The sequence below is a fragment of the Dermacentor silvarum genome, chromosome 9, assembly GCF_013339745.2.
Source record: "Dermacentor silvarum isolate Dsil-2018 chromosome 9, BIME_Dsil_1.4, whole genome shotgun sequence".
Taxonomy (NCBI): Eukaryota; Metazoa; Arthropoda; class Arachnida; order Ixodida; family Ixodidae; genus Dermacentor; species Dermacentor silvarum.
The window spans coordinates 68,938,567-68,962,537 of NC_051162.1; the positions used below are offsets into that span (position 1 = coordinate 68,938,567).

The 23,971-nt window shown below is 43.9% G+C and overlaps 1 protein-coding gene across 1 annotated transcript in view; it reads left to right on the forward strand.

The window, feature by feature from the left end:
* LOC119464771 (filaggrin-2-like) overlaps nucleotides 1-23,971 on the forward strand; it is a 135,029-nt gene that overhangs the window by 70,108 nt on the left and 40,950 nt on the right. The window contains exons 14-21 of the mRNA XM_049655887.1: nucleotides 1,905-2,024; nucleotides 4,237-4,353; nucleotides 6,064-6,183; nucleotides 8,572-8,688; nucleotides 13,078-13,197; nucleotides 14,884-15,006; nucleotides 16,571-16,726; nucleotides 22,090-22,206. Coding sequence (XP_049511844.1) covers nucleotides 1,905-2,024; nucleotides 4,237-4,353; nucleotides 6,064-6,183; nucleotides 8,572-8,688; nucleotides 13,078-13,197; nucleotides 14,884-15,006; nucleotides 16,571-16,726; nucleotides 22,090-22,206 — 990 coding nt within the window. The remainder of the gene's footprint in view (nucleotides 1-1,904; nucleotides 2,025-4,236; nucleotides 4,354-6,063; nucleotides 6,184-8,571; nucleotides 8,689-13,077; nucleotides 13,198-14,883; nucleotides 15,007-16,570; nucleotides 16,727-22,089; nucleotides 22,207-23,971) is intronic.

The following is a 23,971-nucleotide window of genomic DNA, read 5'->3' on the forward strand; positions in this document are numbered from 1 at the left end:
AGGGGTCGTATGTACAGATGACCACGACGATATGCCGAGAATGCGCTCACAATATATATATATATATATATATATATATATATATTCCCAAATTACCGGCAGATGCTTACTAGACAATTCAACATCGAGGACTTTTGGAGAGAAGACTCAGAACCAAAGTGTGTTTGTCGACAAAGCCCCCGACTTCGCTGTAACGGTATATTATCACGGTAGTAACACCAGTATTTTTGCCCTCATTTGTTTTTGACAAGCCTGGCTGACGCATGTCACGGTATGCAGCGAGCTTAAGCTTATATTATTAGAGTTTAAGTTTACATTGTTTGAAGTCGCATGAGCTGCTTCAGGCTCAAAGCTATTAGAAAGATGTAGTATTGTAAGAGGATAAAAAATACATATATATTCGGAATATAAAAGCATTGCAGCATAACTTACGTTCTTCTCTCTTAAATTAGAAACACTTAAATATTTAACGCATGTAGGCGCGTTGAAGCCGTCGTTTTTTTATTCAAGGAGCTTAGATGACATGCATGTGGTCAATTCTGAGATTGTCTGGTTTCACCTATTGAATTTTGGCGTATTTCGCCTTTAGTAGCTGAGTCTATGGCAGCAGGTTAATATAAAAACTGCCACAGCTGATCACTCCAGAGGCAACAGCTGGTTAACCTCATATTTTACGTCAAGCGATTGTTCACTTTTATTTCTTCATCGGACACGCAGAGTACCTATCCAAATGCCCACCTTAATGTAACCACACTAATTTGTTTTGTGCTCGCAGAAATTATTTTAACAGCGGAGCTGTTAAAGCCGGAGGTTTGCCCGTATGCAACACTCTAATTGCTAGTAGATACAGCGTTCGACCGCTGGCGCCACGCTGCGCCGCTCGCGCGTACCGCGTTTCTAGGGGGTTTCTTTCGCCGAGGGCGCTCGAACGCAATCATATGGTTCGCCTAGTTTCGCCGCCGCTCCGCACCGAGCTGCTACGACCGCGCCCCATATGATTCGCATTTATGCGAATCATATGATTGCGTTCGAGCGTAGTCGTCTTCGTCTACAGCTAGCGCGTTCGCACGCGCTTGTGCCAAAGCTCTGCGAGGTGAAGAAGAGGTTATTTCTCGGGAGAGAAATAAAGAAAATGAGAGCGCGAGAGAGAAAGAGACGCATTAACGAAGCAGGTTAGATGTAACTCGTTGTCGGCATTGCAACGCGGTGGAGCTTGGTGTCGGCATTGGAACGCGGTGTCAGTATTGAAAGCTGAGCTCTGCAATGCGCAGTGACGACCGTAAGTCCGAGAGAGAGAGAGACGCATTCACGGAGCGGGTCTGCTGGAACGCGTTGTCGGCATTGCAACGCGGTGATACGCGGTGTCGGCATTTTGGCGAGATTCACCGTGTCTTCAGCTTTGCGCGGCCTATTGCAAGCTTTCGCCTTGTTTTTTGTGACAATATCCTGCTTGCAAAGCCAATGTGTTGAATACTTGAGATGCAGGCCCAACCACACAATGCCGAAAATAACGTTCCCAGACAGTGTCACAATATATCAATAAGCGTCGATTTCTGTCGCTGCCTAATTCGCTTCAGAGATAAATTTTGGTTCAGATTTGTCTATACGTGCCATATCTGACTGATCTGTAATTAAGAACAAAAATAGCTAAGCGAGAATAGTCATATGTGTTAAGAGAGTAAATGTGTTTTTAAATTATCAGCTGAGGAGCATACCAGCGAGACAATGAATTTGGTTTAACTCACATTTTATAAAATGAAAATATATGATTCATAAACCTTGCTGTAGTCTACTATTGACTTCCTCGAGCTTTCGGCACCTTATTCTAATGATAAGTGACTAGAGCACCCTATGATCACGATGACTGGTCTTATTCGTGTGAAAAAAATGAATATTTCTTGCAGCACATCAGTCGACAAGCTCCTCAACAAGCAGCACGCATTCCTCAGGCAGGACACATAACGTCGTGGTGGTGCACCACGGTCACACTGGTGCAGGAACTAGTGCCATGCAACCGCAAAGTGGTCGGTGACTTTTACGTACACATTTTAGTTCGCGTGTTTTTTTTGCTTGCCTTTTTATTGATATACAAATGTATCGGTGCCGAGCAGGGAAGTGTCGATGTAATATGAGTAGAGTACTGTTGGCTCGCAAAGGATTTCAGTAGTGTAAACAGGTTTTACAATGATGTTATATCAGAAGGGGTACAAAATAATTTATCATCATGATTTATAAACACGAATATTCTTTTAAAATATCATTATCTGAAACGGAAAATATCTATTCAGTGTACTGGATGTCGATGGTTTGCAGCCAACTTCTCTTCAAGAGAAGTGGTTAGGTAACAGGTTGATGATTTACTATTGTCAGTGAGAACTCTCCTTTTCCCTTATACCAGCTGATTGTATTCGATAGGTTTATGGTAAAAATATTGTAACCTGGCACTGCGCAGTTGACATCTGGATCACTTTGTTGGGGTTCAATTGTTTTTTTTTCAGTTGTTGAGTGCATAGTACCAGTCCAAATGGCCATAAATATGGAGACTGGCCAATATCTAATTTCTGTGTAACCATCTTTATGAAGATATCGTGACAAAAGTTTGGTCGTTCTAAATGCTTCAGATGCTGTTAAGCACGTCGAATCGCATGTCCAGTCATACTTCGTCGTCAGTGACGCTGTTAGAAAGTACATTTGTATATCAAACAGCTACAGTTTCTCAAAGCGGCTGCACTTCAAAATGTCTCTTTAATTGCGTTAAAATTCTTAGCATTCTTCAGCCACTCTGCGTCTAACTGATCTCAATTCGCCACACTTGAATGGTTAAAAATTCGTATTTTATCCCACCTGACGCTCTACTGCTTCCCCACGAATGCCCGTCGGCGGCAATGAATTGATACGGTTAAAACATTCATGCAATTTTAAGCCTATATTTCAAATGCAACAAAACTTATCTTACTTGGTGCAGCGGTTGCTGAGAAAAGGGATTATTCCATTTGATACCAGCTCTCAAGCAACAGCTTCCTCTAATAGCGTTTAGAAATCATCGGCTGCTGCGTGTTATGGCATGCAAGTTGCTTATATTTACAGATATATGGCAGTTGTCAGCGTAATAGATAGGCGTTTCCACGAACTTACAGCTGTTGAAACGATCAGGTATCAGGAGTGGTACAAAAACGAACAGGCATCCAGATGATAGAATTGAGCCGTATTTCTTGTTATTCCTGCACCCACGTATAAAAAATATGCATTTTCAGATGATCTCGTTGGGTTGTGTAGAATACATTTCTTATTTAGGGGTCTAGTATGCGTCGTGCCTGTGACATATTATTAGTTGTCCAAGAAGAATCAAGTAGAAATCGTCATCTCTCTGCGATAGCAGTCTTGTAGAAAAGTAAAGAACGCGCAATCTGGCACGGTAAAATAGAAAATAGCTTCTTTTAATCTCTGACAAGCCACTTACAATCACATTTTTTCTTACTCGGCTGAAATAGACATCTCATATTGCTCAGTGTCTTTTTTTGTTTGATATAGACCACCCAGTGTATGATTTCTGATCGCGTTATAGTGTTGTACGATAGCGTATCCCCAATCCTGATGCACAGAATAACAACCTTGGGATGCAATTTTGTCCTATGGCTAACACACTTAATGGGAAGAGATGACAGTAGATCTTTGACGGGGACAAATACACTTTGCGCTTTTATTGACTCTTAAGGCAAGATTGTGATAATAACTGTGACAGACAACGCGAGAACTGCATTAAACAGTGAACAGATGAACAAAACCAATCTACTTAACTTTCAGATCGATGAAAGTGAAATGCATGCGTTAGATATGTCGATGCACACCAGGTGGTTAGCATCGAGAAACAGTTTTCAAATGCGGATTCGGTCATCGCGGACGTTTAGCGTGTGGTCGCTCGTATAGAAAAGACACTTCTTGCAGCCTTCAGTGTAAGGGTTTTAGAAACAGGACCCCAACCCTACGAGAGCAAAAATTTCACGGTGCGTCTAGATGAAGATACTTTCCAACGCACTGCAAATATATAAAAGCGAAACGCGTACGTAGTGCACGCAGATTTTTTTCAGGAATATTGACATTCCATAAACTTTGTAATATTTTCTAATATATGTGTTCATTTTCCGGCACACAGTCTACATGTTTGTGCGATAAGCTATCTATTCACAGGACAAATGATAGTGTTTACTTAACTCGCTGGATTATTTATTTTTCCAGCGCAAGGGTCATCTATCTCCCCGTCACGCAGTTCCGAAGCCCCAGGCAATACAATTACCTTCGGGACTCCGCAGCTAGGCGGAACTGGATCAAGTCTTCTTGCTCACCAATCAACATGTGAGCGCTGATGTTAATATACTCAGTGCATTCGTTTACAAATTCAGCTGCTTAACTTGAAATAAATGATCGCAAATGTGGTATCATTTTACAATTAGATATAGTGCGTATACAAGGCGAAGTCAGAGTTGCTGTCAGACAAACTTTTAGACAGGTAATGAGGCTTAGTTGTGAAACCAATGATTCGAAGTTAGAATCGTGTAACAGAAACGCTCTAGTGAACAAAAGACTGGCGTGTTGTAGAACTGGCATACAAATTTGGCCACCAAATATTGAAATTTGATCAATTTAACTTCACAGAAAGACATAAGACTGCGCTGTCCTTGCGATGACTGGGACTGTCAGTGCTAAGCGAAATTTACGTTATAGAGCACTTGACAGGAGTAGAAAGTCAAGATTGTTGGGGAGACATACAAAGAATTGTTTAAGCGTATTGCCAGAGACAAGTACGCGGACACATGCAAGCGTGAATTTCCACAGAGATTTATTAGAGACATTTGCATAGTACTATGTGCTAGATATTACACTCAAGCGGAAGCAAAGATAGAATTCTTTCACCATGCCACGTTCAAAAATGTTACTTCTTTTCTTGAAAAAGCAAGTGAAGGCATGCTCACAAAATTCACATTTAAGCTTGCTATTTTTGCTGTTTCAATATCAACCTAGATAGTTCATGTCTGCGTCTCACATGAAAAAAAAATGTTTGCGAAAAGAAAGGCTCACGACAGGACGTGCTAAATTGCAGAACAATGAATTCATGGTGACTTCTCTACGTTGATGCGCTGTTCTCCTAATATTTCATTTGGACAGCGTTCCGTGTGGCCTGCATAGAACATGCCATATGGAAGAGGAATTGGTTACAATGCACAATCTCTGCAGTTAAAGGGCGTTCTCTGATGCTTGCTGCATCAGAGAATTCTAGACTCCTTCAGCGCCAGGATTACTGATTAGGCATCATTTATCTGGCTTGCAGATAGCGGAATAGCAAACCGTGAGATGGGTGCGGTTTGCCAGCTTTTAGGCTGTGTGAAAATTTACGTAGGAAAGGTACAGCTGGAAATGATTTACGGTAAGGTAGGAGCAGTTGGGGTGTTTTCACGCTGACATCATTACAACCTATTACGAAGGGACTGAGCCATATACACTTGAACGAGAATGGGATGCGCCGCTTTTGAAAGGCGAGTAGCCACATAGGGGAAGCTTCCCAACATGTCATGGTAACGCAATTTTCTAGGCACATTCTCTTATCACAAACTCAACATGCTACTGTTGACAAGCGTAGAATGCAACCAGTTTGAAGGTATTTGCTCGTACATGGCGAGTGGTGCCCACACGTACGGTTCAACAGAAATTTCAGCAATATGTCAAGGCACCTGAACGCACCTTGCACGAAAAGCAGTTAAGGCGTTAGGTCAAAGAGCTTCAAGCTTTGTTGAAACGTATCTAGTTTATTTAAATCATTCGACAAGCCAGATTCAATATTGCACATATTGCACACCCAATATCTTGATGTCTACAAAAAACTGTTTCATAATTGGCTAAAAATAATAAAATAAAATGGCGGCGCTGGGGGACACTGTACTAACGCCTTGCTTTTGAATGTGAGGTCTGTGAGCTTCCAGCAACGTACATTTATGCTAAGTGTATAGTTCTGCTCATGATTATGAAGAACTGTCACAGTTCTATGAAAACACGGAATATCTCTTGCAGCCAAAGAATCAACAAGCTCCTCAACTAATCGTACAGATTCCTCCGGCCATAAACAAAACATCATGGTAGTGCAGCATGGCCAACCTGGTTCAGCAATCGTTGGTATGCAAAACGAAGCAGGTGAATGTTTTTATTACGTAATGTTTGTTTTTGCATGACGTTTCATTATCGTGCCTTATCTGTTGACATCCGCAACTAATGCTGCTGAGCAGAGAAATGAAGAACGGGGGTTACGTGCCTACAGAATACTTTCTGGCAAAGGCTGTAAGACATGCAAAAACGCCTTGGAATGATCTGCTATAAAGAGAGGTATAAAAATCGAGTGTCATCTCGATTTAAAAAAAAAGATGAGAAATTATTCTGTAACACTATTAATCCAAGTCAGAAAGACCAACAATTATGGGCATCTCTATGGTTTCCAGCCTACTACTTCTCCTGATAGGTGGTCAGGTGTTCCCTGTGTTTTTTAACAGTGGAAGAGTTTAAGGTAGAGGTTTATCCCTTGGGAGCGATGGTGTTCGCAGTTTCTAGCGTAGTTTAGAGAGTGTGAAGTGAGGAGAGGAGGTGCAGAGAGAGAAAGAAAGAGCGGCTTGTTTCTGGGCTAGTCGGTTCATAGATTCCGCAAAATGTTTAAACTGCGCGAGGAAAACGCGACGAGAACCGAAACAAGACACAGACACGAATTGCCTGTGTGTGCATCTATGTTTCTGTTCTCGTCCCGTTTTCCTCGCGCAGTTTAAACATTTTGCAGAAAAAAAGAGGGGCAGACAGAGAAATAAATAAAACAAAATAAACTTTCTTGGACGTGGCGGCATTCCAGCCCGGGTACCCAAGGTCCGAAGGCAAGCGTGATAACCACTTGTCTATTGACCCACGCTTGAAGAACATGCATTTATGGGAACCATATTATCGCGTTGATTCAGCGCGATCATATGATTCATATGATTCAGCAACAATGAAGACGAATTACAAGAAATGATTGAGGACCTTAACCTAGAATGTGTAAAAATTGGGTTGAAGATCAATATGCAGAAGACAAAGATAATGTTCAATAGCCTGGCAAGGGAACAAGTATTCAGGATCGCCAGTCAGCCTCTAAAGTCTGTAAAGGAGTACGTTTATCTAGGTCAATTACTCACAGGGGACCCTGATCACGAGAAAGAAATTTACAGAAGAATAAAATTGGGTTGGAGTGCATACGGCAGGCATTACCAAATCCTGACTGGGAGCTTACCACTGTCGTTGAAAAGAAAAGTGTACAATAATTGCATTCTACCGGTGCTAACATATGGGGCAGATACTTGGAGGTTAACAGAGAAGCTCGAGAACAAGTTAAGGACCGCACAAAGAGCGATAGAACGAAAAATCTAGGACTAACGTTAAGAGACAGGAAGAGAGCGGTGTGGATCAGAGAACAAACGGGGATAGCCAATATTCTAGTTGACATTAAGCAGAAGAAATGGAGCTGGGCAGGCCATGTAATGCGTAGGATGGATAACCGGTGGACCATTAGGGTTACAGAATGGATACCAAGAGAAGGCAAGCGCAGTCGAGGTCGGCAGAAAACCAGATGGGATGATGAAGTTAGGAAATTTGCAGGCGCAAGTTGGAATACGCTAGCGCAAGACAGGGGTAATTGGAGATCGCAGGGAGAGGCCTTCGTCCTGCAGTGGACATAAAATATAGGCTGATGATGATGATGATGATGATGATGATGATGATGATGATCGCGTTGTACCGATGATTGTATCACAACTTGCTATGGGTGAGAGAAAGAGAAAATGAGAGCGAGAGAGAGAAAAAGAGAGGGACAGAAAGAGATAGAAAGGGAGATATAGAAAGAGAAAGAGAGAGAAAAAGAGAAACACAGATAGACAGAAAGAGAGAGGAAAAAAGAAAGAGAGAAAGAGAGGTGAGATTTGAACTCGGATACTCACGGTCCGAAGGCAAACGTCATACCCATCACGCTATACACCCGCTTTTTTTTGTCGCTATACACCCACGCTTGCAGAACTCCGCTGTTTCATCAGATTTCACAAGCGTGGAACTTGCTTAACTTTTTATTGGTTGCTCACTGAACCTACAAAGTTTTTGCTCCTATAACAGCAGATTTTCAAGCGACGTATTGAACGTAAAGAGATCCTAATCCATTAGTGTGTAGTTTACGACGGGTTCAATTCATTTTCATACGGCTGACTCAATTCATATTTTTTTCTGCTTGGGAGCGAAGTACCTGCCCGAATACGCAGCTATATGAAGACTAGCCATTTTCTGATTTGCGCCCACAGCCGTAATTCTTTATCGGGTTGCCTGGTCGTGTACCTCATTCTTCTAGGTGCTTTAAATTCTGTTGAACACCTTATGGAAAGAGCATTTGCTGCCATACTATGCTGTAAGTGACGCTGTCAGAAATATTATTTCAACATATTCTACCTTTATGTGTACTGAGATGCTGGTCATCATGACGAAGAGTTTTACTTCTGTGATAACACTCGATGTATTTTGCAGGAACTGGGTCAACAATCTCTACATTGGGAAGTACTGAAGCATCCAGCCTTACAAACAGCCTGCTGGTGAACCATGGTCACGCGGGTGCCGGAATTCTTGCTGGGCAGTCAGCAACAGGTGAGCGTTGAAGTTTGGCAGCGATAGCTGTTATGAGCTAACTCCTATGGTCAATTTAACATCCGATATATTAAGCCGGCGCCATCGCCAAAATTTCAACTCTTCTACGAGAAAATACAAGCACAAAATTACTACGGTGCCTCCGGGATTTTGTTTGGGATTGACAGAATGGTGATCCAGGATTTTACTTTGTAGCAATGTGGCCGATGGTAGTGCAGTGGGAATTGTAATAGTAAAATTATAGGCTTCTAGCCTACAGGAAAGAAAGAAGCCAGAATTTACCATTTTTTTCTACTTCGGAAGTTTTTATTTCATTTTTTTCTAATGGAAGCGGATAATGACACTCATTCTTCAGTATGATGAGCATGGCGAGGTCGTGCTAGACACTGATGATTGTATGTATTTGCACGTGGCGCGTTCTTGTGCTTGCTAAAGGCGGGCAGAAAGTTCGAAAGCAAGCACATTGTGCCCGCGAAATTATGTGGACAACGCGACGGGGGTGGAACTTTGCCACGACGCGCTGAACATGCATTGCAGCATCACACAAACTAACTGCAGATACTACATGGCGTGTAAAGTCGCGGACACCGCGCAGTGACAAAGGCACCCATTCATCGGTGACGATGGTGTTTTGCTTACGAGAAGCCGCGCAGAGGAATTCGTTGGTGTTCCTATTTTTTCTTGTAAAGGACCGCGTCGATTCTGCTCGCGGCTTTTGCCGTTCATGTAGTTGTAGTAATAAAACTCGTCCTTTTTCATTACGATTGCGGTTATACGTTTACTCTTTGGTCGTTCTAATGTCCTACAATGTCCGTCACTCGAATCATAAAACTATTTGCGGTAAAATTCCAAATAAGGAAACAAAGGAAAATTGTCACCGCACTGCGGGGATTACAAATTTTTGTGGGATTCGGTGTTTAGCCATCGAGGACGTAGCTAACATTGGTCTTATTTAGATGGCTCAATTAAAACCCATTTAACAAGACGCACTCTATCGCGAGTTGATATCGTTGTCATCAGCCTATATCTATGTCCACTGCAGGACGAAGGCCTCTCTCTCCCTGCAATCTCTAATTACCCCTGTCTTCCACTGCCTCATTCCAATTTGCGCCTTCATCACACCACTTATTTTTCTGCCGTCCTCGACTGCGCTTCTCTTGTGTTGGTATCCATTTAGTAACTAATGGTCCAACGGTTATCCATCCTACGCATGACATGGCCTGCCCAGCTCCATTCTTACCCTTAATGTCAATTAGAATATCTGCTTTCCCCGTTTGCTCTCTGATGATTTGCGATACAGGGTGTTTCATTTTAGCTGCACCAATTTTTTAAAAATTGCCTGTGGCAGATAGCACAATTATAATCGTTTATCTGAACTACTTGATGAGGCGGCCATTACTTCCACGAGAAATCAAAACGCCTAATTGAATAATTAACACAATTACGCTAGTTAACTTTTTAATTAATGACTTTACGGCATTTCTTTGAATCTACGAATTATAGCCACTGAGTTCGCAAGGCGTATCCACTTGGAACGAACTCTCAGGACTGAACCAGTTTCGAGAAAATAATTTTTAACGTGTCCGACGAAATGTACGGGCGTTCCAGTTAACTTTTTGAGGAAAACGCTGTTTTATGCATCGAAGCACAAAGTTAACTGGCACGCCCTTGCATTTCGTCGGACACTTTGAACAATAATATCTGGAAACTGGTTCAGTCCTGAGAATTCGTTCTAAGTGGATACGCCTTGCGAACTCAGCGGCTGTAATTCGTAGATTGAAAGATGTGCCATAAAATAATTATTCAAAAAGTTAATTAGCGTAATTATGTTAATTATTCAAATAGGCGTTTTGATTTCTGTGGAAGTAATGGCCGCCTCATCGAGTAGTTCAGATCAAGGATTATAATTGTGCTATCTGCCACAGGCAATTTTTGAAAATTTGGTGCAGCTAAAATGGAACACCCTGTATGAGACAGTAAATAAAGTAATGGTAAAGTAGAAAGTTATCTGCCAAAAAAGGGGTCAGAAATCGAGACACAATAACATTGGATGCTTAGAAGTATTCAACCTTTTAGACAGGGAATGCTTAGGAGTGATCAACGGCGAATACCTCAGGAACCTTTGGTGTGCAGATCACCTTGTCCTGTTCAGCGACACTGTGGACGAATTCCATCAAATGATTGAGGACCTTAGCCGATAAAGTCGAAGAGTGCGGTTGAAGATGAATATGCAGAAGTCAAAGATAATATTCAATAGGCTGGCAAGGGAACAATAATTCAGGATCGCCAGTCAGCCTCTAGAATCTGTAAACGAGTACGTTTATCTAGGTCAGTTACTTACAGGGGACACTGAATATGAGCAGGAAATTTACAGAAGAATAAAATTGAGTTTGAGTGCATACAGCAGGCCTTGTCAAATCCTCAGTGGGAGCTTACCACTGTTGTTGAAAAGAAAAGTGTACAATCATTGCATTGTACCCGTGCTAACATAAGGGGCAGAAACTTGGAAGTCAACAAAGAAGCTCGAGAACAAGTTAACGACCGCAGAAAGAGTGATGAAACGACAAATGTTAGGCCTAACGTTATTAGACAGGAAAAGAATGGTATGGATAATAGGCCAAACAGCGATAGCCGATATTCTAGTTGATATTAAGAGGGAAAATAGAGCGGGACAGGCCATGTAATGCGTAGGATGAATAATCGGTGAACCATTACAGTAACAGAGTATGTATGTGCCAAGGGAACGGAAGCGCAGTCGAGAACGGTAGAAAACTAGGTGGGGTGACGAAATTATGAAATTTGCAGACTTAAGTTGGGTTATTGGTAAGACTTGGGTAACTGGAGACCGCAGGCAGAGGCCTTCGTCCCACAGTGGTAATAAAATAGGCGGATGATGATGATGACACAGTAAATAAATGATCATAAAACTAAACACATTGTAAGACAAGGTGCTGTTTCCTGTATTGCCCATCTATACTTTTGCGCTCTTTATCAATTTTGTGAGAACCCTATTTTACTCTAAGAGCACCTTCAGACTGAAAGAAAAACAACATGCTGATCTGGCTTCCCTTATTTCGTAATCCAACCTCTATCTTGTTCCCGGTGCGCCTGCATTCTTTATTTTGATGTAGTAAACTGCTGTACTTGATGGCAAGCGCATCACTTTGACAGTCCTTGCGCTCTGGATAAGCATAGTAACAACTCCTTTATGGTCGGCATGTCTCCAATACCTGTCTTAAGAAAGAGGTTAACGTTCGAAAGCACTAAGTCTCCATAGCAGCCTGCAAGATGTACCTTTAGGTGACTGATCTGCTCTATTGAAATAAAGCTGCTTGAATTTTTGTTGCCTACTGTCTGCCTTGACCGCCAAACTTTCTAATGAGTTTGTGTTCTAAGTGCAAGAGTTGTTGCAAGTCATACGCGCGCTTATGAGAAGTCAAAATCATAGATTAAATTACAGAGGACATTGCTAGATGATTGTGGTAATAATGACTTCCCCGTTCAAAATTCCTCAAAACAGCATACGTGCTCGTACTGATAAATCAGGTCGACGTTACACAACTGTATTGTTATGATCATTAGTGTGTTAGTAACAGAGGCTGGCATGTGCGTTGAAACAGAGTGAGAACGCGATCAAGAATGTGCTGAAAATTTCAATCATCACACTTAATAATCAAGAAGGGGTCTGTCACCTGGAGTAGCACATTGTGATATAAAAGTTACAAACAGACATAAGGGGCCAAAATTAGGGCCAACCTTTCTGAGGCACCCAACACTGTTTGTAACTTGTATACCTCTATTTTCACCCATAGGAGCGATAAAAAATTAGAGAACCCTTTAGCTTCGCCGTTAAGAGCAGAACGCGATAGCATTCAAAGCTCCCTGACTGCTTTTCCCGCTTGCCGGAAACTGCAGCTTATGTAACCGTATTGTTTAACGGGAAAAGTTAGCCGCAAACGGCTATGCACGAAGGCGAGCTTTCTGGTAAAAACGCAGCCTCTTGAGTGCACTGGTCCCTGAGGTAGTGCACAGCCACGGCCCAAATGATTACATCATTTTCATTTTATTTTTTCGCACTTTTATTTTTCAGTATGAGAAGATTTAACATCGAAGGCTAAGTATAATTAGGAGTTGTATTTCATTGGCAGGATGCATAATACCAGCGCATGGAGTAAGTACGTTTTCTATTTAACAGCGAACGTACAGTGATGTGAGAATGAAAATTCTATCGACGCGGATTTCATATTGGAAACTTTACATTGCGCGCAATTTATATTATTGTCCGACTATTCATGGTTCACGGTACACAGTATGTGGTGTGTGTGGTGGGCCGTGTTCTGTTGGTACAATTTATTACACTATTTTAAAACACGGATTATCCTTTTCTAGGAGAAGGGTCTACAGGTTCCGCTATCGGCAGTACACAAGCTTCCGGTAATAGAAACATCCTCGGGACTCCGCAGCAAGGGTCAATCGCTGGAGGTCTTATAGCACACCAATCAACAAACGGTGAGCGCTAATGCATATGTAATATGTGCAATTGTGGGGACTTAACATTTATTATTAAAAGACCTGTATTTTCATGGTATTAGGTAGAACACTCAATTGCTGACATTACGTGAAAGGCTGAGTTGCCGTCAGGTAACGATTTGGACAGGCAGTGAGCCTCCATTCAAGAAGCAGCCATGTAGAAGTTGAAATACAGTACTAGAAACACCCTAATGAACGAAAGAATTGCGTGCTATCGAACTGGTAGGTCGATTCCGTAATTGAACATAGATTTTACCACTTTCATTCAGTTGAACTTCTCAGGCAGAAGGCAACCAAAGGATCTTTACGGCCAACAGAAATATGCCCTCGTGTGTATTTGTTTTAACTTAATAAGAAAGTCAGAAGGGCCGATGGTGTACCCAGTTGAATTGTGCTCGTTTGAAGGAAAGGAACCGCTACTTGGGGTTGCTGAACGCATTCTGGTTGCTGAACCCATAAGGCTTTCGTGCAAGCATCTTCAGTCAGAATTTGGTAATAGTGGGAGAACGGTATAGAGAACGTTCGATCTATTTTATTCTTTCCTCTTGGGACAGCCAGCGTAACTGCGCTCTCAAAACGTTCCGACGTTCACTTGAAGTAGTAACGTTTATGAACTGGCGCTTACGATGATACTGAAGTTCATGAATTATATAAATCAGTCTAAGCTTGTTTGGCATGAATACATATATGTCATCTACGCTCCAGCCAATAGTCATATTTGCGCATGTGTGGCTGTGGTATATATATATATATATATATATATATATATATATATATATATATATATATATATATATAACAAAGAATGTCGAGAACAAGTTTAGGACCGCACGAAGAGTGATGGATTCTAGTTGACATTAATGTCAAGTGGAAAAAGTGGAGCTGGGCAGGCCATGCAATTCGTGGGATGGGTAACCGGCCGACCATTAGAGTTTAAGAATGGATACCAAGAGTTGGTAAGTGCAGTCGAGGACGGCAGAAAACCGTTGGGGTGATGAAATTAGCAAATTTTGAGGCGCAAGTTGGAATAAGCTACCGCAAGACAGGGGCAATTGGAGATCGCAGGCAGAGGTCTTCGTCCTGCAATATAGGCTGATGATGATGATGTATATGAACGAGAACAAAGGGAACCGAGGGGTCCGATTTTTAGTGATCAGATCATAAGAAGAGAAAAAACAGACACCACGGGCAACATAGGGGAAATTATCTTTACTTACGGATTCAATAAAAGAAATGATAAATAATGGTAATGAATGTGGATGAAAAAACAACTTGCCGCAGATGGGGAACGACCCCACGTCTTCGCGTGACGCGTGCGATGCTCTTACCAATTGAGCCACCGCCGCGCTGTTTTTTCACCCACTTACTGGGCTATGGCTGTTTTTTGATTCACTTACTAGGCTATGGTCATTTATATATTATAAGAATATATTACATATATATTAATGTATGGCCAGATGAAGAGCAGACAAGCAAGAGAGTCGATTTGTTTAAGTCGTATTTCACAAAATAAGAAAAAATATTACTTATGAACCTTGCTGTAGTCTACTAGTGACTTGCTCGGGATTTCGGCAACTTATTCTAATGGTAAGTGAATAGAGAACGTCATGATCATGATGACTGGTCCTATTCATTTAAAAAAAAGAAAATGAATATTTCTTGCAGCACATGAGTCGACAAGCTCCTCGACAAGCAGTACGCATTCCTCTGGCATGACACATAACCTCGTGGTGGGGCAGCACGGCCAGACTGGTGCAGGAATTAGTGCCATGCAACCGCAAACAAGTGGTCAGTGTCTTTTACGTTTACTTTTTTATTCAGCGTGTTTTTGCTTGCATTTTTTAATGATATACAAAGTATTGTTGCTGAGCAGTGAAGTGTCGAGTAGAGTACATGAGTAGAGTATTGTTGGCTCGCAAAGGATTTCAGGAATGCAAACAGGCGTAGGAACGAACTTATATCACAAGAGGTAGAAAATAATGTATCATGACTTAGAAACAGGAATATATTTTAAAATACCAATTTCTGAAATGGTAAATACCTCTTTATTTACTCTATGTCAATTGTTTGCAGCTTTCTTCTCTTCAAGAGAGGTGGTTAGGCAACAATTGTGATATTTTACTACTGAATAACTAAGCACCATCTTTTTCCCTTATATCAGCATTCAAGGCTCCCTGACTACTTTTCCCGCTTCCCGGAAACTGCAGCTTATGTAACCGTAATGTTTAACGCGAAACATTGGCGTCAAACGGCTATGCACGAAGGCAATCTTTCTGGTGACATCATTTCTCTTGAGTGGGCTGATCCCTGAGGTAGTGCACAGCCACGGCCCCAATAATTACATCATTTTCATTTTATTTTTTTTCACAATTTTATTATTTTAGTATGAGAAGATTTAACACCAAAGGCACGCGCTGCCGGTGTTTTCTTTCATTAAATTTGTTCGCGGGCTGTCATTCTCAAAATCCCGAGGAATTACTTCGGCAAGAATGTAAGGCAAGGTATGAGAAATTTTAGTGATAGAATGTTGTGTCAAAATAACCAGCATTTACCGCATGTTATATAGCAAGGCGTGTACTATGCGTATACCTAAATATAAACGGAAATTGTTGCTCACGGGACGCCTACACCGGATGCCGACACCGACGCCGAGTTGTCTGCGACACGGAGCCCTTAACGCTGTCGCGTTACTATTAGCTGCATTAGAAAGGTTTCTTTATTCCAGCGGCATTACGTCTGATCTAGCAGCCATTCTAAGTCGGCCGCAAAAGTTTTACTAAGAGTAGATGCTAATCACGTACCTATGCATAAGCCTTGTTCGTCGACATATTTTTTGTACAGTACATATTCATATCTCGATGTAAAATACATTGTCAACAAATCCAAGAGCCCTTGTACAGAGCTTCCACAGGCATTCTGGAACGCTCCCTCTGCTTATTGCAAAATACGTCTTTCAACGCAATTTCGAATTTCATCTTGGGAAGAAATATTACCAACTTTAATGTCTGTAGAGAACTCCGGAAAAAAGACGTTGGTATGCGTAGACAGAATGTCTTCCTTATATATGCCCGTAAGTGCTTTTTTTTCGCTCTGTAAGCCTTAGGAATGGTAACTGCACAATGTACAATGAAGATTGCGCAGCAAGTAACAGGTCCCATGGACAAAGAAGCAAGTACTCCTTCTGATTATAATGCAGCTGCTAAAGTGTGTTCCCTCCACAATATAGCATGTGTATATGTAGTGAAATAGTTCTAGAATAAATTGAACAATCTTTTCTGTCTTCTGCAAATTTATTAAACTATCGCCATCAGGGAACATCATCTTTGAGAAAGAACGAACCTCTTCTGCTCAGGCTCTACAAACAATCTATTGACAAGTGCGACAGGAGGCATCTCTCTACCTTCTGGCCAAGTTTCTGGTTCCGGTTCCAGTACGGGCGAGCAAGCAGGTTCGTGGAATTCTCGTGGTGATACTGGCGCAGGGCTTTCAGCCACCGGACATGCAATGGGTGAGTAAAATGTCTTACATCTTGCATCCGATTGGGACACTTTAATTTTGACAAAGTATGATACCTGCGTACACTGGGCCAGGTAGGGTGGCGTCATATTCAATTCATACTTGCATCATAACGCTTTCACGGTCTGCTATTTATACCAATGGAATTAATCGCACACGCTCAATAAGCCAGGATGCTTCAGAACATAAACCACAAAAATGACGGCTGCAGAAGTCAGAACAAAGCCGGCGCTCGCTGTTGTCACTGTAGCCGTTTCATTATAGCAACTGCCTTCATATCATGTTTTTTTCATTGCTGTTTATATGCATATCTAATAAGTCCAAAGAATTGGTCAATTTGTTGTATGTCTTCACAGCGTAATCACTGCACCATAATAACCCTTCCCCATGGAAACCATCTGCAGGTAAGCTCCGCCTGTGGTATCCCTGAGAAGCCGTTGGGTCTTGTGATACCCGATGTAATTGTGCAACGCAGTATTTGCACTGAAGGAGCCATCGCATAACTCGGACGCCGAGATGTATTTATACATCTCAGTATACTTCTGTAGTATTGTTTTTGAATGAGGTCGGTAGGGAATGGTAGTGTAAAGACTCATGTCCAGTCCAGTCCCCCCTGGAAGTTTCGTGCCATATCAGCGCCTGCCTTTTATTTGTTCCTTCTGATCTCGCTGCCAACCGCTCACCAGGCGCATATTTGCCGTCGCCGTCACCGTCATGTTCCGTTTAGTGCCCGAGGGCAATAACACAGTCCCTGCAAGCCGTATGCTGCATTTGCGAGTGAAACCACGCGAGGGGAGCCGACGATCGCGAGGCGGAAAGCGTAAATCAAGAGTGCAATCTTCCCTCGCGCGAAAGGTCGTGGGGAGATAGGAGCAAGGGGGGGGGGGGGGGGGTGCGCATTGTGCTCCGGCAGCAACTGCCTATTCCGCGACCGGGTGCAAGGGGAACTGACGTTATCGGCTCACTCTCGCGCTCGAAAGGGAGGACAGCTGGGAGGCATCGCAGGAGGGAGGGGGGCGGCTTCTACTCTGCCAGCAACTGCGTACTTTGCGCGGCCGTGCTTGGTCGCACGCACTGTATCTTGAAAGCGATCTGCACCGGGCTCATACCATTGTGCGTGCGGTGTTCTCACCGCTAAGTTTGCGTTGAAGCGATAGACAGCACTAAGGTCACATCGCTCGCTGCTGCTGCTGCACTTGCTCAAGCCAGCGTTGTGATAGCGAATGTCAGCGGCCATCGAGTATGATGTGTTCATGTTTGCTTCTGCGCGCGGACACCGTGCTTGTTAATTCAGTTAGTAAGAGAATGTTTCCAATATTTTACGTCTGTTGGAAACAATATCCTTACTTTGTATAGCTTTCTACTAATTTGCTGTCTCAACCGATGCTTCTCATGTCAGGCGAAACTGCGTCTTTGTTGGTTTTACGCCGAAGCAATAACTTGGAGTCAACCATGATGGTACCTATTCCATTTCATGTAAAACGCAGAAATGCTTTTATGAGTTAACCGCAAGGCCGACTTAATGAATTGTTGTATCTGAGAGAAAAACGTTAAATTCAAGTGACTCCACAAAGCAGACTTTTCATATACGGTCTGGAATTTTTATTACAAAAATATAAAATTTGATTGGTAAAAAAAGCACTAAGTTTACAAATCAAAACCATCACAACAGATATCGCAGCTTTCTTAACTGTACCCGTTGGAACATCTGAAGTGGACGAATTAAAAATATGAATTTGCAGCTTTAGCTAAATTGTTACAATGTTTCCGAGAGCTGGACAAAACTCCAAACGGAGTTTCCTAAGCCGACTATCTGAGAAGAACTGCGCAGCTTTGTGAGCTCGTATTTTCATCACTTTGTCCGGAACTTTACCTCCATCATGGCACCGCTCACGAAGCTACTTATTCGCCCTGGTGACCTATCAAATTGGACTCAAGCCTGCGATGACAGCGTTCACTACATTAGGGCATCTGCTTACCTCACCACCTATTCTGCCCCAATACGACCCGAGTACGCCAACCGAAGTACACGCGGACGCCAGCGGTGTCGGACTTGGTGCAGTACTCGCGCAACGCAAACCAGGCTTTTCCGAGTTTGTTGTAGCTTATGCTAGCCGTGCCCTCACTAAAGCGTAATCCAGCTACTCGGTAACCGAAAAAGAGTGTCTCGCGATTCTGTGGGCCATAAGCAAGTTTCGTGCATACTTATACGGCCACACTTTCGACGCGGTGACTGACCATCACGCTCTGCGTTGGTTGACCCTTCCCTGAAGGACCCTTCTAGACGCCTGGGACGTTGGACTCTACGCCTGCAAGAATTTGACATTCGCGTGGCGTACCGATCGGGGCGAAATCACTCTGACTCGGATGCGCTTTCCCGATCTCCCGTGAAAGCGGCTGAAGAGTCGCATTCAACTGGTGCATTTCCATTGGCAGCTTTGACCGCCACATGCATGCCATCTGAACAGAAAAAATACCCCTGCATTGCATCTCTCCTGAATGTCCTTTCGCTCCGCCAACTTCTGCACACCCACGTGTACTTTGCCACCAAGGCACGCATTTGGCGATATGGGACGAGTTATTATATCGTCGCAACTATCAACCAGATGGCCGTAAATGGCTGCTCGTCATCCCTAGCCACATGCGGTCCGATGTCTGCACATACTTTCATGCTGACCCCGAACAAGCTCACGCTGGTGCGCTGAAAACGTATCAGCGGCTTCGCTAACTTTATTACTGGCGTCGACTATACACCTATATCCGAAAATAGATTCGGTCTTGCCAATTGTGTCACCGACGGAACCATTTCCCCATTCGCCCGGACTCCTGCAGCCTTTACCCTGCCCTACACGCCCCTTCGACCATGTCGGAATGGATCTTTATGGCACACTTCCGTGCTCTGTCGCTGGTAGCAGGTGGGTCACATCGCAGTGGACCACCTAACGTGGTATGCGGAAGCAGCCGCGCTTTCTTCGGCTGGTGCTCGTGACGTTGCGAACTTCATCTTACGTCATTTCGTCCGGCACCATTGGCGCACCACGCGAGCTACTGAGCGACAGAGGGCATGTGTGTTTGTCCGATGTCCTTCAGGAGCTCCTTCGTTCATGCCGTACAGTTCACCGCACATCTACAGCCTACCACCCAGAGATCATCGGACTAACAGAGCACTTCAACCGAACGCTGGGAGACATGCTGTCCATGTACATTGCTTCTGACCACTCTAACTGGGATGTCGTTCTTCTGTTCGTCACTTACGCGTATAATACCGCGACACAGTCGACCACCGGCTTTTCCCCATTCGTTCTTTTATATGGCCGCGAACCACGCACCACACTCGACACCATTTTTCCGTATCGTCCGGACGTCTCCGATTTCAGCCCCGTTTCTGAAATGGCTCAATATGCTGAAGAGTGTTGTCAGTTGACCCTTTCATTTACATCGGCCATCCAAGCCCTCCAGAAAGATCGTCATGGCAGCACTCTGAACAAGCTTTCGCCGTCGGCTACCTCGTATGGCTCCGTATACCGTTTCATTCCCCTGGCCTTACTCCTCAGTGCCCACATGTACCAAGGCCCCGCCCCTATCACGTCATCGAGTGCCTATCTTCCGTCACCTATGTTATCGAGCCGGTCAACCAAACCTCCGACAAATTAAGCGTCGCCTTGGCCGCCAGGTGGTCCACGTGAGCCCCCTCAAGCCATATCATGACCCCCTTATTCTCACTTCGCCTTGAGTCGCCAGGATGGTTTCCCTTCACCTTACTTACAGACAACTGCAGACTAGGACATACATCACACCAACAACACTGAGTAGGATCAATCCTAACCTTCCTAATGAGTGCCCACACTGCGGCCACGAATACAACTTCGAACACATGCTCTGGCTGTGCCCTGCCAACGCAGGCACGCACTTTCCTGACCAGTCCTCCTGGGACTCAGCGCTCAGAAGCACAGAGCTCATCGCTCAGCTCAAGGCTGTCCAGAGGGCCCGGGCCGTCGCCGAAGGACTCTGTCTACCGGCCCCCACCTGGGCAGAGCCACCGGATTGATTGGCGGGGCCTCTGGCCCCGCTTTAATTCTTTCTCCTCAGGACCTCAATAAAGTTCGTACTCACTCACTCACTCCCTTCGCCGCCGGGGTACTGTAGTAGGGATGAAGCAACGAACGCAGCAGTGGGACTCTGTCTTGGCTGGAGGTGCGAGCGTAGATCGTAAGCTGCTGACGCCGGCTGAGACTGTCTTTGTTCCCGTCGTGCAATCCTTCCGCCTGCCGTCCAACGTTAATAAAACTCCTGCCACTACTCATAAGTAGTAAAATGGAAGGGGTGTATCACATATATATCTTAGTCTTATTATTCTGTGAAGTTCAGTTTTTGCCAATTTGTGAAGTAAAGTTAAATTTGTGATTTGTTTGCAATATTACGAAATGAAGGAAACTGAGTGCGTAAATAAAAATCTGCTTACTTCCGTCCCTACACTTTGACATTTTTCAAACGCAACAAACGTCATAAAATCTACTTAGTGCTTACAGAGAAAAGCGATTTCTCTTAAATCATGTTTTACATAAAAGATCTGGAACTAAAGCTTCCTCGTATTAGCCTTAATAAACATCGGCTGCCGTGTGCCACGTCCAGGTAATGATATTTCCACTATCACTTCATGCTGACAGCTGTTGAAACGACCTGGATCAAGAGTGGTTTATTAGCAAGCTATCACACAGATCCTAATATCAAACAATATGGCTTCCGTAATCTTATCCCGTAACTGCCGCGGTGGTTTAGCGGCTCTGGTGTTGCGCCGCTACGCACGAGATCGCGGGACCGAATCCCGGCTGCGGCGGCCGCATTTCGTTGGGAGCGAAATGGAAAAATGCCCATGTCCCATGAAATGGGCGCACGTTAAAGATCCCCTGTTTGTCAGAATTATTCCGGAGACCCCTAATATGGCGTGTCTCTTAGTCAATTTTTTTTTTGGCACGTAAAACCCCGAAATTAATTCATCCATCCTACCCCGTGCATTCTACCCCAGAGCAAACGTGACCGTAAAAATTTTGCTGTACATTTAGATTATTTTTATTCCAACCTAAGTATAATTAGGATTAACAGTTCTTTGGCCAGGACCCACAGTGCGACAGTATGTGAAAAGAAAATTTTCTATCTCACAGTGAACAATGAGTTAGGAGAGAAAGCAAATTCAGTCACCCGCAAGTTTTATATTACACAGTTTGCATTCCAAGACCGTTTTATTATTATACTAGTAATCATTGTTCACCGTACACAATATATCTGTGTGTAGTCCGCCATCCTTTAAACCGCCAATTTATTAAGCTCGTTTCAAACATGAATTATTTTTTCCAGCACAAGGGTCTGCAGGCTCCACAATAGGCAGTACACAATCCGGCACAACAAACATCCTCGGGACTCAGCACCAAGGAGCACTCAACGGCGGTCTTGTAGCACACCAATCAATACACGGTGAGTGAAAAGGCTTAAGCAATATTTGCATTTCTGTGAGCTTTCATTTGCTTCTCATTTATTATTTGAACTCACATGTTTAGTTGATAATTAAACAATGAAATTAAGTGCACACTTACGTGAAAACCTGAGTTGTTGTCAGGTAAATATTTAGACAGGCAATGATGCTTAATTGAGAAATCGGCCAAGTGTAAGTTAAGTACTAAAAGCTCCCTTGTGAACGAAGGAATCACGTGCTGTGAAACTAGCAAGTTGATCCTGCAAATGAGCATAGGATTTAATTCTTTTAGTTGAACTTGTCAGGAGGATGACTGGTTGGAATGTTTTGGCAACCAAAATAACTTTGAGGGCGAACTAAAATCTACGCCCAAGGGTAATATGTTTTACCAATACTTGAAAGTCGGAAAGGCAGAATGCGTCGGTAGTTCTCATGTCTCCTTTGAAGGCAAGGAGCCGGAACTGTTGTTGAACTCGTTCACAGATGTAGACGAATTTCTGGCAAGCATATTGAATGGTCGCCTTTCGATCTCTTGTGGGAATGGCAATGAGGTTCAATATATTTTATTGTATCTTCTTAGATGAGCATGAGTAATCGAGCCCCTGAAACATTAAGCAGAAGGAAGACTCGAGACAAAATTTATAAAAAAAACGATATTTCGGAGCCGACATGAGGTGTAGGCGTAGATATAGCATCAGGCGTAGCAGTCCTTATCAACCGATTCAGCCACCCGGCCAAAGTTGGACCACTTGCTTACCGCCCACACTACTTAAACTGGTACGGCTGTTCATACTTGTGAACGTTATCGATCAAAAAGTAAATATTACGCATATCTGAGGCGCAACATCACTAGGTAAGTATTAGGAGGTGTGTTCCTTTAATATAAAATACATAGATACGTAACTCTAAAGACCCTAGTTTCTTAAGCTGCGCTGAAAATGCCATGCTATGCGCGCCGACGAACGACGTCTGCCACGAAGGGAGGGAACCCTCTGCACAAGCTCGTGTTTCCCTGACTGCGCGCCGACGAGCGCCCTCTGCCATGGAGGAAGGACACCCTCTGCACAAGCTCATGTTTCCCGATGTATTGCCAGATGGCGTCCATGTCTCACGCAGCGCCTCCTCAATTTTATCAATGCCAGCCAGATGCGGCCGATTCAACATAAAGGAAGCGCTGTCTGAGGCAGGGCAAAACATAAATGGCCGCTTGATGAAATACAACCCACTGTACAAGACATGCCCAGACAACGCAGGGAAAACCGACGACCAAATTGCAGCGGAGAAGCGCCGGCGTGCCGACGCTCGTCGTCTCAAGCGTGCCCAGGAAACGTCCGAGCAACGAGCCGAGCGGCTAGCGCAAGATCGTGAGTCGAGGCGCACCCGGAGGCAACAGGACACAGACCAGGTGCGCGACGCGCGAATCGTCAGCGACCGAGAGGCTAAGCGAGCGTACCGGGCGGCAGAAGAGACGCCCGAAGCTCGTGCCGAACGGGTAATCAAGGGCCGCCAGGCACAACGGAAACGCCGGGAAACAGAAACTCCAGAAGATGGCGCCCAAAGGCGTGGAGCATCACGGGTGGCCGCGGATCAGACCAGCACTCATGTAGTACGGCCGGCAGAAGACTATCGTCTTTCGACGACATTTGCAGCCAAGCACGCAGATACGCGGCCATTTTTTACGCTTTGACAGGCACGCAGACACTTTTCGCACACCTTGAGAGTGAACGGAGGGAAGTGTTCTTGGCGAACGATTCATGTTACGCGGCG